Source organism: Sinohyriopsis cumingii, chromosome 7, assembly GCF_028554795.1.
Source record: "Sinohyriopsis cumingii isolate HCF-2022 chromosome 7, ASM2855479v2, whole genome shotgun sequence".
In the NCBI taxonomy this organism is placed as follows: domain Eukaryota; kingdom Metazoa; phylum Mollusca; class Bivalvia; order Unionida; family Unionidae; genus Sinohyriopsis; species Sinohyriopsis cumingii.
Window position 1 is genome coordinate 92,705,785 of NC_142967.1, and position 19,629 is coordinate 92,725,413.

Consider the following 19,629-nt stretch of genomic DNA (forward strand, 5'->3'; position numbering starts at 1 on the left):
TTGAAAAGCAGCAAAATGACTGCAAAAGTCTGTTTAAAATGATTATATAAAAGCCGGACCCAGCATAATAATGATCCTAATGAAAAGAAAACCGTTGTCCAGGGGCGAAACAATCGTAACCGTGGGTAAGTTTAATTTACAGTTAGACGGTTAAAATTATGTCCTTGAAATGCTGAAAATGCACGAGCGCCAGAGGACTTTCATCAAATGGGTCCCCAGCTTCACCAAATATCTAAAAGCTCCTACTAATTATAATATTTGCATTATTTTACTCACGATATGTCTGAGGATGTTTATGCTTTTGTCGAAAGCACATATAGCTCTAAACCTATGGATGAGATTTTTATTTTACTAAAAGCCTACTTAAAGTTGAAGATTTCCTAAGTTGAAAGGACACCCTTACATTATCCTTAGATATACAATTGACTCTTTGAAGAAAAATTGAAGATAGTATATCAGTATTGTAATTTAAATACCTGCAAAAAATTCAGTTCAGCTTTCATTCTTGCCAACAAACCAATAGGAAATGTTCATTCCTGGCCAAAAACCAATTGGAAACTTTCATTCCTGCCAACAAACCAATCGGAAGCTTTCATTCCTGCCAACAAGCTAATAGAAAACTTTCATTCCTGCCAACAATCTAACAGAAAACTTTCATTCCTGCCAACAAGCTAATAGGAAACTTTCATTCCTGCCAACCAGCCTTATACGAAAGAATTTAAAAAGTCTCAGTCAGAGGAATACATTTTGGGCATCTTATGTGAAACTGAGGTTAGACCTTTCATAGCAGACCATGAAAAAGTGAAAACATGGCCCGTTAATGAACTAGCTCAAAAACAGGGAAACAATTTTTATCAGGAGGCGTTTGCATGTAATATAAACATTGCAGTTAAAGGCAAGGACGAACGTCTGATGTTGTATCCTTGCGGGTTTATTGATCCATTTAGATCTGTGATAGAAATGGTAAGAGGAAGCTGTTCAGTTTCCTGTTTTTTCATCACAAAAGAACTCTCAACATAAAGCACTTAGGCGTCTTTCTTATCTTAAATGGCAGGGAAATATTTTCAGTCGTGTATATTTGTCTTCAAGATCAATCATTTTCTTTGTTCGGATACCTTTATATAAAACAATCAGATGAACTGCCGTCATAATTTGTTTATTTTGTTCCTGATAATTTCTACCGTAAGAAGTCTTTAAACTCTGATATGCTACTCAGAACAACTAACACCCTGAACTCAACGCAAAACCAGGAGAAATCCATTTAATCGTGCAACACGCATAAATGAAAACAAATGTTCTACCAAGCTAAGTTTAACTCCTTTGAAAGCGTTACATTGATTAACAAACGGTCATTGAAACAAACAAACAAAATACAGCAACTTAGCTGATCATCAATGTGTACGCTATGTGCAATTGATTCTTGATATAAGCCTAGAACATTCGATGTAAGCTATGTGCGATAGAACCGTGATATAAACCTAGAACATTAGATGTAATCTTTGTAAAATAGAACCTTTATATAAGCCTAGAACATTAGATGTAAGCTATGGACAATAGAACCGTGATATAAACCTAGAACATTAGATGTAAGCTATGTGAAATAGAACCTTGATATAAACCTAGAACATTAGCTGTAAGTTATGTGCAATATAACCGTGATATAAACCTAGAATGTTAGATGTAAGCTATGTCCAATTGAACCTTGATATAAACCTAGAACATTATATGTAAGCTATGTGCATAGATCCTTGATATAAACCTAGAACATTAGATGTAAGCTATGTGAAATAGATCCTTGATATAAACCTAGAACATTAGATGTAAGCTATGTGCAATTGAACCTTGATATAAACCTAGAACGTTAGATGTAAGCTATGTGCAATTGAACCTTGATATAAACGTAGAACATTATATGTAAGCTATGTGCATAGATCCTTGATATAAACGTAGAACATTAGATGTAAGCTATGGGCATAGATCCTTGATATAAACCTAGAACATTAGATGTAAGCTATGTGCAATAGATCCTTGATATAATTCTAGAAGATTATATGTAGGCTATGGGCATAGATCCTTGATATAAACTTAGAACATTAGATGTAAGCTATGGGCAATAGAACCTTGATATAAATCTAGAACATTAGATGTAAGCTATGTACACAGATCCTTGATATAAACCTAGAACATTAGATGTAGGCTATGTGCATAGATCCTTGATATAAACCTAGAACATTAGAGGTAAGCTATGTGCAATAGAACCGTGATATAAACCTAGAACATTAGATGTAGGCTATGGGCATAGATCCTTGATATAAACATAGAACATTAGATGTAAGCTATCTGCAACAGAACCGTGATATAAACCTAGAACATTAGATGTAAGCTATGGGCAATAAAACCTTGATATAAACCTAGAACATTATATGTAAGCTATGGGCATAGATCCTTGACATAAACCTAGAACATTATATGTTAAGCTATGTGCAAAAGATCCTTGATATAAACCAAGAACATTATATGTAAGCTATGGGCATAGATCCTTGATATAAACCTAGAATATTAGATGTAAGCTATGTGCAATAGATCCTTGATATAAAACTAGAACATTAGATGTAAGCTATGGGCATAGATCCTTGATATAAACCTAGAACATTAGATGTAAGCTATGTGCATAGAACATTGATATAAACCTAGAACATTAGATGTAAGCTATGGGCAACATATCCTTGATATAAACTTAGAATTTTTAGATGTAAGCTATGGGCAATAGAACCTTGATATAAACCAAGAACATTAGATGTAAGCTATGTGCAATAGATCCTTGATATAAACCTAGAACATTAGATGCAAGCTATGTGCAATAGAACCTTGATATAAACCTAGAACATTAGATGTAAGCGACGTGCAATAGATCCTTGATATAAACCTAGAATGTTTAGATGTAAACTATGTGCAATAGATCCCTGATATAAACCTAGAACATTAGATGTAAGCAATGTGCAATAGATCCCTGATATAAACCTAGAACATTAGATGTAAGCAATGTGCAATAGATCCTTGATAAAAACCTAGAACATTAGATGTAAGCTATGTGCAATAGAACCTTAATATAAACCTAGAACATTAGATGTAAGCTATGGGCATAGATCCTTGATATAAACCTAGAACATTAGATGTAAGCTATGTGCAATAGAACCGTGATATAAACCTAGAACATTAGATGTAAGCTATGGGCATGGATCCTTGATATAAACATAGAACATGAGATGTAAGCTATGTGCAACAGAACCGTGATATAAACCTAGAACATTATATGTAAGCTATGGGCAATAGAACCTTGATATAAACCTAGAACATTAGATGTAAGCTATGTGCAATAGAACCGTGATATAAACCTAGAACATTAGATGTAAGCTATGTGCAATAGAACCTTGATATAAACCTAGAACATTATATGTAAGCTATGGGCATAGATCCTTGATATAAACCTAGAACATTATATGTTAAGCTATGTGCAAAAGATCCTTGATATAAACCTAGAACATTATATGTAAGCTATGGGCATAGATCCTTGATATAAACCTAGAACATTAGATGTAAGCTATGTGCAATAGATCCTTGATATAAACCTAGAACATTAGATGTAAGCTATGTGCAATAGAACCGTGATATAAACCTAGAACATTAGATGTAAGCTATGTGCAATTGAACCTTGATATAAACCTAGAACATTAGATGTAAGCTATGAGCAATAGATCCTTGATATAAACCTAGAATTTTTAGATGTAAGCTATGTGCAATAGATCCCTGATATAAACCTAGAACATTAGATGTAAGCTATGTGCAATAGATCCTTGATAAAAACCTAGAAAATTAGATGTAAGCTATGTGCAATAGATCCTTGATATAAACCTAGAACATTAGATGTAAGCTATGTGCAATAGAACCTTGATATTAACCTAGCACATTAGATGTATGCTATGGGCAATAGAACCTTTATATAAACCTAGAACATTAGATGTAAGCTATGTGCAATAGAACCTTGATATTAACCTAGCACATTAGATGTATGCTATGGGCAATAGAACCTTTATATAAACCTAGAACATTAGATGTAAGCTATGTGCAATAGATCCTTGATATAAACCTAGAACATTAGATGTAAGCTATGTGCAATAGAACCTTGATATTAACCTAGCACATTAGATGTATGCTATGGGCAATAGAACCTTTATATAAACCTAGAACATTAGATGTAAGCTATGTGCAATAGAACCTTGATATAAACCTAGAACATTATATGTAAGCTATGGGCATAGATCCTTGATATAAACCTAGAACATTAGATGTAACCTATGTACAATAGATCCTTGATATAAACCTAGAACATTAAATGTAAGCTATGTGCATAGAACCTTTATATAAACCTAGAACATTAGATGTAAACTATGTGCAATAGAACCTTGATATAAACCTAGAACATTAGATGTAAGCTATGTGCAATAGAACCTTGATATAAACCTAGAACATTAGATGTATGCTATGGGCAACAGTACCTTTATATAAACCTAGAACATTATATGTAAGCTATGTGCATAGATTCTTGATATAAACCTAGAATATTATATGTAAGCTATGTGCATAGAACCTTGATATAAACCTAGAACATTATATGTAAGCTATGTGCAATTGAACCTTGATATAAACCTAGAACATTATAAGTAAGCTATGGGCATAGATCCTTGATATAAACCTAGAACATTAGATGTAATCTTTGTAAAATAGAACCTTTATATAAGCCTAGAACATTAGATGTAAGCTATGGACAATAGAACCGTGATATAAACCTAGAACATTAGATGTAAGCTATGGGCAATAGAACCTTGATATAAACCTAGAACATTAGATGTAAGCTATGTGCAATAGATCCTTGATATAAACCTAGAACATTAGATGTAAGCTATGTGAAATACAACCTTGATATAAACCTAGAACATTAGAGGTAAGTTATGTGCATAGATCGTTGATATAAACCTAGAACATTAGATGTAAGCTATGGGCAATAAAACTTTGATATGAACATGGAACCCTAGTTGTAACCCATATGCAATAGAACCTTGATACGAACCTGGAACCCTAGTTGTAACCCATATGCACCAGAACTTTAATACGAACCTGGAACCCTAGTTGTAACCCATAAGAAACAGAACCTTTATATGAACCTGGAACCCTAGTTGTAACCCATCTGCAATAGAACCTTGATACGAACCTGGAACCCTAGTTGTAACCCATATGCAATAGAACCTTGATACGAACCTGGAACCCTAGTTGTAAGCCATAAGCAATAGAACCTTGATACGAACCTGGAACCCTAGTTGTAACCCTTATGCACCAGAACTTTGATACGAACCTGGAACCCTAGTTGTAACCCATATGCACCAGATCTTTGATACGAACCTGGAACCCTAGTTGTAACCCATATGCAATAGAACCTTGATACGAAACTGGAACCCTAGTTGTAACCCATATGTACCAGAACTTTGATACGAACCTGGAACCCTAGTTGTAACCCATATGTAATAGAACCTTGATATGAACCTGGAACCCTAGTTGTAACCCATATGTAATAGAACCTTGATATGAACCTGGAACCCTAGTTGTGACCCATAAGCAATAGAACCTTTATACGAACCTGGAACCCTAGTTGCAACCCATATGCAATAGAACATTAATTCGAACCGGGAACCCTAGTTGTAACCCATATGCAATAGAACATTGATTCGAGCCTGCAACCCTAGTGGCATGCTGAAAATGATTAAATGCCTTAACACTAGAGAACATTTTATTTTTAGATTTTATTCCATCTTCAATGATTCTTGCGCTTTGCGATCAAAGATCACATGCTTCTCTTTCAGCTAGAATGAATAACATAATACCGTGAAGAACATGGAGGTTTTGGTTTCCTGTACTTGTCTTATGCTGGTACAAAATAAAACTTCCAGACGGTGCTTCCCTCTTAGAAATGAGCACAGCAATAATGCTTATAACACCATTTATGTCCGGTATTTTCAATCCCTAAATAAACATGGTTGTGCGGAGGAAAAAAATCCCCGTCGATTGCACGTCACATATTCATGGCCAAATGACACTTCATCCTCAGAAACTGAATACTTAGAATGTACATATTACTGTGCAGAATATATTTTACTTTCCGGGAAATCAAATGACATGGTAATCGACTGGGAAGGGTTTCGTTTATCATTTTGAACGGGAAAAAAACTTTTGGGCAAAGTCAAGCAAAATAATATTATTTACACTGTTTCAATAGTAGTAACCTTTGTGAATTTCCAGTAATTTTGTAAAACATAAAAACTGTTAAAATTTCCATTAGTGACTCCTGCAATAATTTCTCCCTTAAGGCCGTTTATGAGACGCCGGCATGTTTAAAATATTATCATCAATTCATCAATTGTCGAGTTCAAGTCAATCCATTTATCCGTATCCGATTGTTGTCCATGTGACAAGTTTAAGTTCATTGATCGAGAACTGAAGTTCATCAAACAACTCATGTCAGTCTTCTTGTTTCCCATCCAAGAAGAGTTTATGATCCCGACTAACACAGATGACTTTTCATGGAAGTGCCATTTGTCCTTGATAATTTATTTTATCCCTTGAAAGCATATTTATTTTCCTGTTATTCCATTTGGCAATGATAGATTCATAGGAAACGATAATTGTCCTTGCTTATTTATTGTTGCCACTTAAAAACACTTAAATTTAACAGAGAAATCCGTTTATTTCATTCTATAAGGAGACAATATTGAACCTTTAGTACACGCTTAAACGTCAAGTCCAACTACAAACTGCACAGACCCATACTGTCATTGCATACTGCGCCGGCAGACCTGGTTCTAAGCGGTTTGTTAGAAATAATCAGTAAAACAACCAATATAGACCCAGCACTGCCGTCGCTCTTATATATACACAATTTTTGTTTTCAGAAAAGATCATTTGAATTAACTTTGACATAATTGTATGTCCTACATGACAAAATGTCCATTCTTGTCTAGAACGTTTGGGATCACATATTTCACATTTAGCAGAGAATACATGATCTAATTGTGCCTATATCTGCTCACGGGGACAAAAAATGAGCTGAACGCGCTTTAAATATCCAAAAATGTGTAGTAGCTTTCTTATAGCATTATATTTGAGTAATTTGCCACTCAGCCTCAATGGGCCTTGGGCCATCGAAAATGCCTTCATGCGGCCCGCGGGGCGGTTTGAGTTTGACCCATGCTTTAAGCTATCCATTTTCAATGACCCTTGAACAAATGCTATTAAATTGCACAGACACAATCTACCATTTGTCTTAAATACGATACATTGCTCAAGTTTGCAGTCTAAAACTTCATATTTTCATGCTTCAGATTTTATGAAGACTTAATTTTAATTTGTAAAAATCTTTTTCACTTTCCAATTTTTATTTAAAATTATACTAAAATTAAATGTATCAATTTTTGCCATTTTAAACTGATTTTTGGATAGATATTTTTATGATGTAGTAGAAATAAGTTTTTCCTACTGTGAAACATTTATATGATTGAGGAAGATATATCAAATTTAGTTTGGGATCTTAAAATCAACTAGTATTGGATGTCGGCATGGGGTAGCCGCTTAATAGCCGACCCAGCAAACTTGAAAGACCTTTCATCGATATATACCTACATGAAATCGATATGAATTTGATTTATTTTCTCAAAAATCGTGAGCATAGCATTCATGTCTTTAATCCGCTGACAGACGAAACGAAAGTACGTCGTTGCTGAAATTTGACTTGGATCTGTCCATTTGCATTCCGAGTCACATGGCTGTACAAATCATGCAACCTACATGTCAATGACATCAGAGGTCATACAGTCACGTGATAGCGACAATAAACAAATTTACAAAGTTGTTGTACATAGAATTTGGACATATTATATAGAAGTCATTTAATGTTTGTAAATAAATATAATGCACACTTAATTATCAACCTATTTATTCTGAGAACAACAACCAGAAACCTCTCGGTATCACAGCAGGGTGGAGGAAACCGTTTGCAAGAAGTACCAAGTACGTGTCATCGATTTTTGTTGGTGTCACGTGACTACCACATTGACATGTGCCCTCTGTGTATTGAATTTGGTTTTCTTCAAATTGCTGCAACATTTACGGATTTTCGGTCATTTTTTTTCATAATAAATATTTTGAGAAGTTTTTGTTTTATTCTTTCTTTTTTCTTTATAAAAATTGCATGACTTTCATTTATATATTCGATTTGTTTTCCTAAAACAACACTAGAAATGATGTATTGTTGATATCACGTGAATGTATGACCGCTGATGTAATTGACACATAGGTTGCGAGAGTTGTGTAGTCACGTGACTAGGAATGAAAATGGCAAGATCCAGCTCAAATTTCAGCAACGATGTACTTTCGTCTCGTCTGTCAGCGGATTAAAGACATAACGAATCGCAATTTCTGAGAAAATAAATCATATTCCTATCGATTTCATGCAGGTATATTTTAATGAAAGGTCTTTCAAGTTTGCTGGGCCGGCTAGAAAGTGGAGGAACAGTGTTCAAATTTGAACATCTTAATTTTGATTGGATGCGGTGGCAAGCCACCTCATCCAGTGAAATTCACAGACCCGAAGCACAAAAATATCTGCTCGATACGCCAAGGTGTAGATAGGGTTATTGTAACCTTGGCTAGCGAAGATGGTTATGGGTTAGATGTAGTCCTTAGTTTTTGTGTGTATTTTCCTTTTCTTTTCGGTCGTGATCCATGGGTTGAATTTTGACATTCTTGGTAGTGATTTAAAAGAATCTGTTTATTCTCTAGATTACAATATGAGGATTGTTATGTGTGCGTGTCTTTTGGTTACAGTGCACGGTGAGCAATCAGGTACTGATGCTGTAACATAAGTGAAATATGTGACCCATGGTACTTTGTTTTGTTTATAGTTAAGCCTCTCCAGAAAATGCCAGAAAACATATAACACGAACTTCACTGTAAATTTGTCTAGGGATTTGGTTTTGGGCACAATGGGTAAAGTTGTATTGAAAAGCAAATCTAGAGCCAATTTCATGGCGTAACGAGTCCAGCTGCAGGTGACACAGGTGAAATCGTCGCCGGATTCTTGACTTTATGATAGGAGTGTGGGAAAAACTCACATCATTTCAAATGGAAATCATCTGTCCGACGATTAATGTCCAAAACACGGATTTCCCTATGCTATCTTGGCTCTGGTGTTCCTGTCTTCAAAATATTATCACCACTATTTTTTGGGAGTTTAAAAAAAAAACAAAAAAAAACCCAACAAAAACACGGTATGTATTATCTCAATTTTCAATTTTTTGGGGGCGATCCATTCTGATTAAAATCCCGTAACGAAAAGCTATGTCTACCATGGGCAGAGGTAGATATGTTCGCCTCCTGGAGGACGAATTAATAACTGTATCCAAAATTCTCCAGAAAAATGTGACTGTGGGCCTTGGAAATCAACTGCCATATGCATGAGGATGAATCAGATGATTGCTGGCAGAAATTTGTACCAAAGACAGATTCGATAAATGCACAAATGTATTTAATTTTGATCCGAATGTCAAAATCTAACTCATGGAGTTTAAAAGAAACATTTTCCACGCTGCACAATGCGGATTTTTAACTTATTTGCTTTTATAGTGATTGTTCCCTTAACTAATGAAATTGTAGATTCATTTCTTGTGTTTTGGTAGGAAATTCCCGCGAGTTCTATCTTGCACTTTTTTAAATTTTTAAAGGAAAGAAGTGGACGCATTTAAATCATGAAAACGTTAATGTTTCAAGCAATACTTGCCCAAATTGATTAATTTGGAGCTTGCGCAATTTCTGTTGTATCCGTTTCGATTTCGTCTTAATAACTGTCATTTTGTGAAAAGACTTTCATTTTTTCTATATGACCAATTAAGACTAATTGCAACTTTCTTTCTCATGCCATCAAAAAGTGATGGCAATAACAGAGAAGCACTCTGAAATTGTTATACAGAATTTTTTTGTTTTGTTTTATTTTGTTTGCTTGGGTTTGTTTCGATTGGCTTGGTTTTGTACGGCACTGTAATGCGCAATGGTTATTTAATACCGAAGCAGTTGTAGTCAAAGTCTTGCCCTGGGTCACATCACGATAGATGACCCGTGCTAGTCCAGCAGCAGGACTCGAACCCCCAACCTTTTGGTTGCCAGTCTGATACGCTAAACACTGAGCAACAACGGCTCCTCGTGGACGTTCTTATCGTCGTGGGGCTCTCGTTTTGTTATTCTGTTTTTTTTTAAAAAAAACTCGAGAGTGTTAAATCAATGTGGCGCTTCTTCCGTATCTGTACACACACTTCAATGATACGTTGACTTGATCAGTGTTTGCTCTCTGAAAAGTTTAAATGTATGAACCCATTATTTGTTATGCGACTTCCGTGTTACGTTCAGATTTTCGAAAAAAATTAAATATAGATTTTATTACTGTGTAATTGTTGTCATAATACAGGGTTTAAAGTACATACCCTCACTGAACTGAGAGTTTAACAATGCTGTCGACTTAATGAAGAAAAGACCGAACGTGCTCTGATGGAAGGGGAGTAGAATGCGTGTCTGCTAACAAAAGCTTGTATTGAAACCATACGTTTGTTAATGCTGAATTTATTAAGTAATAAGGCAATGTACATTTCCTTTCTTTTGAATAAATAAATGTATGTCTGTATAACCAGGCACTGTATTCTGCATAATGAATTATTGTAAGTACTGGATTCTAACTCAACACAGGATTCCGAAATTTTGACTTTCTATACCTTTGCACAAAATGTTGTTACAATTAAATAAAAATAAAACAAATATAAAGAGACCATACCAGTTTTATTAACAATAAGTCCGTTTCATTTTTATTTTAGCTTAAAGAGTCCTGTGAAAAAAAATGAGGTTCTTGAACTTGAGCTTCGTACTGACAAAGCGTAAGAATACGACGAAGGATAATCTTTTCAAGATATTGCATCACGTCACTAATGAAATGGTACTATATATGTATTATCTTAAAGCGAAATTTGTAATAGATCTGAGGTAAAACAATAATTCAACCATTCAGATTGACTGGTTAGGAAGTTTTAAATCTAGTCTCAATTTACGTGACAAAATAACATAAGGCCCTCAAGTATTTGCTCACACTTCTGGCTCAGAAAGTTACCAAGGCAACATTAAATAGTCCATTAAAATTAAAGATATGAACCTCAGCGCAAATTGTATAAACAATATATTTCCGCCCTGGTGGCCTGAGTGGTTTCAGCATCCGCCTCGGACAAGGTAGGTTGCGGATTCGAATCCCCGCCAAGTTACACCAAAAACTTTTTAAAAGAAACAAATGTTAACAGCAGCGGCCTCGCTTGGCGCTCAGCATACGAGGTTAGTGTTAGGACTGGACGGCCTGGTGTCAGTTTAATGTGACTGGGTGGGACATGATGCTAAATTGATGCGTCATGATGTCTCAGTGCTAGACATCATTATAAAGTACCAGACTGCACATCGTAGCGATGACTGAAATTGTTTTAAAGCTACGTTAAAAATCTAAATCACACACAGTATATTTCCTCCATTGTAATGCTACCAAAATGAGATGAACCATTTTCGAAGCTCAAGTGTGGCATCTTTTGAACACATGGTAAATAATAACTACAGCTGTATTAAAGGAATCGTCTATTTTAACTCGACCTCGAATATTTTTTGACGTGAACCCTGAAACTCTCATTTGTAATAGTGGAGTGATACCATGAATACGAAATAGACCACGGTTATATTGTACTAAAATGAACACACCAATAGTATTTCCTCTTTTTTAAAAAAATCAGCTTACAAACTGACATGAAACATCCAAATGAACTTGTACTTTTTACCTCTGTGAAACGTCACAACAGTGATATCACTTTCTAAAAATAGCCACTCATACAAGGCGAACGGCGTAATGGCGTTCGATCTTCTTTTCCGTGTTATTATTGTTATTATTTTGTTCTTACTGAAAACCATGTACCAGGCGTTAAATTTGTTCATCTGAATATGCTACATTGGTGGTTAAGCCTGCATACCGTATAAATCATATAATCAAATTTGATGAATCATCTAGAACAGTATAATACAGAAATTCCTTGTAATTCATCACCTGAATATTTTGAGATGAAAATTGCAAGGGAACTGCCAGCCCCCCCCCCCTTAAATAATGGCCATGAAGTATTCTTATACGTGATTCATGTTTTAACATATAAATAGAGAGGGATGTATGTAGGAAAGTGATTTTTTTCTTATATTTTGTTTAGCACATAAAATTACGCTCTGCTTAGTTGACGTGATTTTATGCATGTAGAACCTAGAAATGTTGCATGTATTTTCCATAAATTTAAAAACAATGAATTAATTTTTTTATTTTTTTTTATTTTTGTATCATGCATTAATGATTTTATTAACGTTTTCTGATTATGATTTGTTAATCGGTAACAAAATTAAGAAAAAAAGGAGAGAAAATTTATGTTTATTTCAATGTCTGTTATACAAACAAATCGTAATATTGAATGACAGTTTAGAACATAAAGAATGCGTTATGTTCATTAGAGTTATGGTGTTGAAAAGAGCAGTACTGGTTGATTATATTTATACTATGTGGATAATACATTTCCTTACTTAAAATATATAACCAATTAAATTTTGTCGGGATGTATAATTATATATATGTATTGATGGAAACAGCAATACAAAAATTGCTGACCCTAATCATGACAGCCACCCTTAAAATGATACACATCTTACACATTATACACACAAATGCTAACTGAAAAGGAAACAAAATAGATATAAATGAATATTACTCGTATCAACATATTCATTTGGGACACACACACACACACACACACACACACACACACACACACATATATATATATATATATATATATATATATATATATATATATATACATATATATATATATATATATATATATATATATATATATATATATATATATATATTATATATATATATATATATATATATATATATATATATATATATATATAACTTTAATGTGTAAATACAACAGCTTTACTCAACGTATATTTGAAAACAACACAAAAGGATCACAAAGAAATAAAATGTACAAAATTATTATTGTACACACTCATATTATAGTGGAATATATAAAAACAATTACATAGTGAGGGAAGAGCGAATAAAAACAACTTTATTTTTGCCTGTATGTCGTGAATTACGATGTGTTTCGAAGCATTTCTCTGTGCTTTGTCCGAAAACGATATGGCGGCAGCCGGGCACAGTGATGTCATGGTCTATTTTAAGCAAAAAGATGCATTCAGTACAAGCGCCTATGGCCAGACCAAGCCTAATTAAAGCAAGCATTACTGACCGTGTTTTTTTTATTATTCCACATAATATTAAACGTGAGCAAGTCAAATTAGCTCCAGCTGGACAGGTCAACTAATGGCTCATAAATCTTGTCCTTGTTTGCCTTCATTGCTGAATGAGTCATCGCTCTAAGAACAAAGAGTAGACATAGACTAGAGGTGTCTTTAACATGGAGCTAACAATGTTGATGATGCTGGTTTCATACAAATGGTCATATGTACAATAAAATCTTTGAGGTTTTAAGAGACCGACCATTTAATTCTCGTGGTCGGAGGAGACTAGGATTTTATTTCAAACCAGCACATTTTATTTTTCCTTTTACCTCAAAATAATATTTGTTCCATACTAATTTAACGGATATTTTTACAAATCAGACCAAACGTATTTGTTCAGGCTATTTAAGACCGGGTATATTTCCGGGTATATTATTTTTTTTTTAAATCTTTGCCCTCCCCCCCAATTTAAATGTGATCGGTCCTTGGACTTAGTGGTGAACGGCGGGGGGGGGGGGGGGGGGGGGGGGCGCTCTCCATGTCATACCCATCGAGCAAACCAAGTACTGATTGATTGCTGGTACAATCGGGAATGTCTTCAGCATGATCTGTTGCTATTTCGAGATACGTATATTTTGGGCTTATCCATTTATAACGATTTCAATAATAAAATGATATTGCTTGTTTAGACAGGTTTCCTGACTATATTATAGAATTAAGACAAAATTATTTGACTGATTGTCCATTCAACGTGATAATTCAAAAGCTCACTATACAATTCTATGCTTGGGATACCGTCTTTGAATTCAAGTGTTTTGTTAAATCTTTTGGTACAACGGTTAGTTCGGTTATGCTATGGCATAACATTATGTGGCGAATAACAACAGATGGTAATCAAATCATAGATAAATTTGCATCAAGCAAAAGTTTAAAATTAAATCTGACCCCTAAACTGGACAACCGGCAATGAAAAAAAACAAAAAAAAACAAACAACATCCAACCTCATCCCTGTCCATATATGATGGGCTAGACGGATTTACGTGTCGTCCTGTTTCAACGACATCACGTCCAGAAGGTTTAGGCTTTATGAGGTATTTGGGCAGCCTCTTTATTCGTGTCATTTGTTGAAAAGCTGAACAAGAAATTTGATCTTTCTGCATACCTAACATCTGTCGTCTGCTTTTCTTAGTTTGATAATTCGGAATTACTCTGGCATTACCGGTTATTCTATATCATTGCTAGTGTTGTCGTGCAGCAAGCATTTAATTGATAAATGACATGATGTTCATACGATTTTCTAGGCAAATTATTTGTTTTTGAAGGACTTGAGATTGCATTGTGAAACGAGTAATCAGTGAGAAAGGAATCTGTGAATAAATTATACATTTCTAGCCTTTGCAAATTTTATTTATGGAAGGGTGCACTCGTGGAAAGAGTGGGATTCTCAAAATAAAATAACAGGACGGCTAGTCACGGATACCAAAGTTAAGCGTCACTTCTCGATTGCTTTTCCCTTCAACTAAAGAAGGTACAAGCAGCGCCTAAAGGGATATGGATGGGGAAAGGGGCTGATGGACTTGCATATCCCATCCAAGGTTTTGTTGCGTATGCTCAATCACCACAAATCCGTGGAATAGAGAGTAAGCTCTGGCATGAGAGTCATCACTAGGCTTTGACGCCTTTGTTTCCATCATTACCCAGATCTGCATACTGTTATTAAGAAAATGAAACTAAAATGTCGTGCAACTATAAGACAGATATTTTACAAATGTTAGTCATGGGCACTTAATGATATCTCACTAAAATGGCTGAAGATCTTTAAAAAAAAATTTTGACGTAATCTTGCCAGTCGAGTTTGAGCTTGAACTTAAGCCACGAATTTGGAATTACTCATAAACTGAATGCATCTTGTATTAAAAGCATGTAATTCCCGCGTCTACTCCACTTGGTAATGTCATAAATGACGCAAAATGTCTAACTAGTGTAGTACACGAAATAGGTGTTGAAATATCTTTAAGGGACAACTCGCCATGAACTATTTTTTCAAGATACTTGAGGATCGAATCGCCTTTTAGCACTTTTGCACAAATTTTGTACAAACGGATACTCGGAATAAGTATTAATTGTAATCTGTATTGGTACTTCCGTTCCATTTTGTAACTATTTCACGCAAAATCGCCGGATGCACTTCGAATAACACCTTTTGTAATGGCTGGTCGATAATTATTTGAGGGAGATGGGTTCAGTCGAGCTTTAAAAAATAACACTTCGAGAAAATGCTGTAAATAATGAATAGTTTATTGGAAAGATACAATGAAAATAAAGAAATACAAATTTCACGTACGAAAATTTCCTTCACCAAATTAATTGTAAAGGGGCCATGCACACAAATTGTTATGCTTCACGTTAAATATGTTTTGCCATAGTAGAAAATCATGTGAAGTAAAGTTTTCAAATTTAAAATAAATACTGTAAAACTTCCATAACGCGAAACTAAATTATTCGAATTCTTGGAATAACTTGCATGACACATGTAACACATTCTCATTTCATGCGTCATCTAAAAACTGGAAACTAACAAAACCTCTAACTAAAACTATTGGCTCTCAGCACTTCGACTTTTCGAAGTTCTAATTTTTTTTTTCATCTAGAAAAAGTCGTGGATGATTAAGAGCTCCTCGAATACTTAGGTCAGTCTGAACATTAACGTTTTATCAAACAGTTGTATGTGTTGAGAAGCATGTTGCATACATGTACTTTAATATTTTACATACTAGCTTTTTTGACACTCCAACTTGTGAATGCGCATGTGCAACAATATTTTCCCGTCTGTATAATGGCTGGGGTGTGACAGCATGGTCAATTACAATGAAATATCTTTGAGTGCGTGATTATCAAATAATATACAAGCAACAGACAATGATTTCAATATTTTTAAAACGATAACTGAAGATTCCTGGGAACGCCAGATATCTGATGGAAGGGACAAAAGAGAGCTGTTATTAATGGATCTTGTTCACTTGTAGCATTGCGTGCTGAAAGAAAATTACTTGTAGGTTACATTGTTCTAGAAGAAGCACGATGATTCTTTACTAGATTTCAGATCCAATGAACTCGTCTTAGGATCGTCCTATATCACACGGAACCTCTTATACATACCAATAGATACTTTTATTGAGTTGTAGGTGTCACCTGCTTGGAAATTAATACAGTAAAAATAACAAATGTGAAGTCGGGCTTGACCATGCTTGGATAAAATCAATTCTCTTTTTCTATGTATATGTCAATAGTACTGGTTTTACTGCTTTTTCCAATGCTTTACGTGTCCTCATGCAATTCACGAATAAAAAACCAAATCTCTTTGATGAAGAATATTATTTAACATGGTAGCATGCAATTAACGGTTATATGTAATAATTTTTCTCTTATAAAATGCTTGTGGAAAAAACAACCTAATAAGCAATATGAAGCAAACGAATATTGATAGCAGTGGCCGCAATGTCACCAGCCCTCTACTTGTAGACGACAATAGAGCGCGTGGGCTTGGCAGACTCATCATAAAATCGATTGACTTAACTAAGAGGTGAGTCATGCACAAATACCTGCACTTCACAGCCACTGACACTATTCTTAGTATTATTATTGTTTTGTCAAATAACTTGTTTTAAAAATCGTATTTTTCTATTTAGAAAAACATACGAATCTCGGATATAATTGAATTTTCATTATTAGAATATAATTACTCGTATCAGTTCCATTTCCAAAGAAAGCCAACAAAACAAACTGAATGACACTGCTCTTTTATATTTTTTCTATATTAAAGAAACTGGCTACGTTACATTTGACCCCAGTTTTGAAATAAAGACATTTACGAGTGATACCATTGACACAGGAATATACTGGTAAGTATAACATGATGGGTACACATTTAACGTTTCAAATTAATTAGATAAATATAAATCATTAAATAACTGACCATAATTCATTATGAAAAGCTTACCAGAATGCTTGTGAATATAATACGGAAAGCTGATCACGCCATGCAGACCTGCCGTGTAGCAAGAAAGAAGAGCAAACTGGACCAGGCTCCATCTTGAACTTACTTGGGTTGAATCAACTGCGATTTCCTCCGTCATTCTCATCCAATTCTAGGGAATTCACAAGATATGTCCAAACATTAAGCTCGGTTCCAGAGCTTGCCGGCTACTGTTGAAATATCAATGCGCATGCGTATTGCATCCCCAATGCATTCGCTCGAGTTTTCACATGAACGGGTTAGTGTTTTCGAATTCTACTTCCAGAATGTTCGCACGCGCAGCCTATTGATCGATAGTATGGCGACGAAGAGTTGTTGGAAACGGTCTGGAATTTAATTAAGATTTCCAGATCGTGTTAAAGCCCCGAATGCATGTTTATAATCCGTCAAATTCAAGAGGCAAATTAGGATAATATTGATCTGGTAACTGAAATATTTATAGGACTTGTCTTTAAATGTTAAATCCTACCATATGCTCATTTATCTGCCTTCAGTAGATACAACGGATATTCATCCTTGAGATTCACCAAAAGAACCACAATAAGTCTAAAATTAAAAAAAGCACGAAAAGCACTAATTTCCAGCTTCGGACCAACTTTAATTAGGATAGAGGCTAATATCACAAAAACACAATTGGTGTTTCCACAGAACTGACGTTGCAAAATTGAAAAGGGTTAAACATAAATGAAAACAATGAAAGAATAAATTAAAGTTGTCATTTTTAAAGTTACGATGAATCTGCGAACAATCGTTTATTGCAAAACTTTCCACATTCCCTTCTTCAAGAAATGTCAAGTCTAATAAAGTATTTAATTGTCCTTTGCTTTCGTTTCACACAAATCCGGTTTTGAGAACGTGTAATAGACATATTTTGAAAAACCAAATATGGATGAAACGCATTTGCTTCTCTGTGCTTAAGAATTGGTAAGAATTAAAGTCTTGAGCATTTTAAGGACAACACATGGAAACAAATTAAGATTAGTTTAATTTTAATACAACAAAATTTAACTGTTAAGGCGTCGACTATCTGTCGCTGTCTTCACACACACACACACGCATATATATATATATATATATATATATATATATATATATATATATATATATATATATATATATATATATATATATATATATATATATATATATATATATATATATATAGTTAAGTGTTTATGCTCGAATAAACAGTAACACAGAAAGAGTGAAAACAACAAGCTTTTTAAAATTTAACAAATAATTTATTTTCCTGGAAAAAAAATCAGTAAAAATGAAAAAAGGAGAAGAACTTACGGTTTCAAGAATCAAATCCCAAAAATAATCTAAGAATAATCCACGAATTAAACTGCAAAAGTCCTATTAATAAATGTTCTAATAATTTCAAGTTTGAATCCTGATGGAAAATTCAAGATGGATGACGATGACGTATGCTGTAGTCAATACTGTGCTTATCTACAGTTCCTTGTAGAAATACAAATAATGGCACTCCGGTGTTGGAAATCCAAATTAAATTTGTAAGCAATGTCTTTCCAAAATTTCTGTGTGAGCACTCCTCAAAATATTTCTAGAGAAAAAGAATTAATTCTTTTGAAATCCAACTGATCTGAATAAAATTATAGCTTAAAATCTGGCTACAACAAAATAACTTGACATCAGTATAAAAAGCCCCAAACTGAGAAATCTCTCTCAAAGCATCTCTATTAAAACTAACAAATGCGCGTAATGAAAAAACCGGAATCGAAGGGGGGTGTCACGTGATCGTGTTTATGTCACGTTCACCAAAAATGACCCTGACGACAACCAATCATTCTACTCCAAGAAATAGAAAATAAATAAAAAATTGTTTGCATCACAAATCATAGTCCCGTTATGACCTTGGAGGCAACCAATCATTTTAAAATAAAAAAGAACTTGTTTATGAAAGTAGCAACAAGTTCTGAAACAAGGTCAGAATTTAGATCAACACCTGGTATTTATAAACTAACAGTCAAAGGTCAAACAATTGTCTGAAAAAGTGTCATCTCTAGTGAATATATTTACATTATAATGGCATATAATAGAATAAAAATTTTAAAACTGACCAACAATTAAATTAAAATGAAAATGAATTAAATCAGATATACAA

The 19,629-nt window shown here is 34.2% G+C and overlaps 1 protein-coding gene across 1 annotated transcript in view; it reads right to left on the reverse strand.

The window, feature by feature from the left end:
- LOC149795718 (sodium-dependent proline transporter-like) overlaps nucleotides 1–17,664 on the reverse strand; it is a 71,220-nt gene extending 53,556 nt beyond the window's left edge. The window contains exon 1 of the mRNA XM_089965612.1: nucleotides 17,469–17,664. Coding sequence (XP_089821738.1) covers nucleotides 17,469–17,610 — 142 coding nt within the window. The 5' untranslated portion in view covers nucleotides 17,611–17,664. The remainder of the gene's footprint in view (nucleotides 1–17,468) is intronic.
- Nucleotides 17,665–19,629: the final 1,965 nt, after the last annotated feature.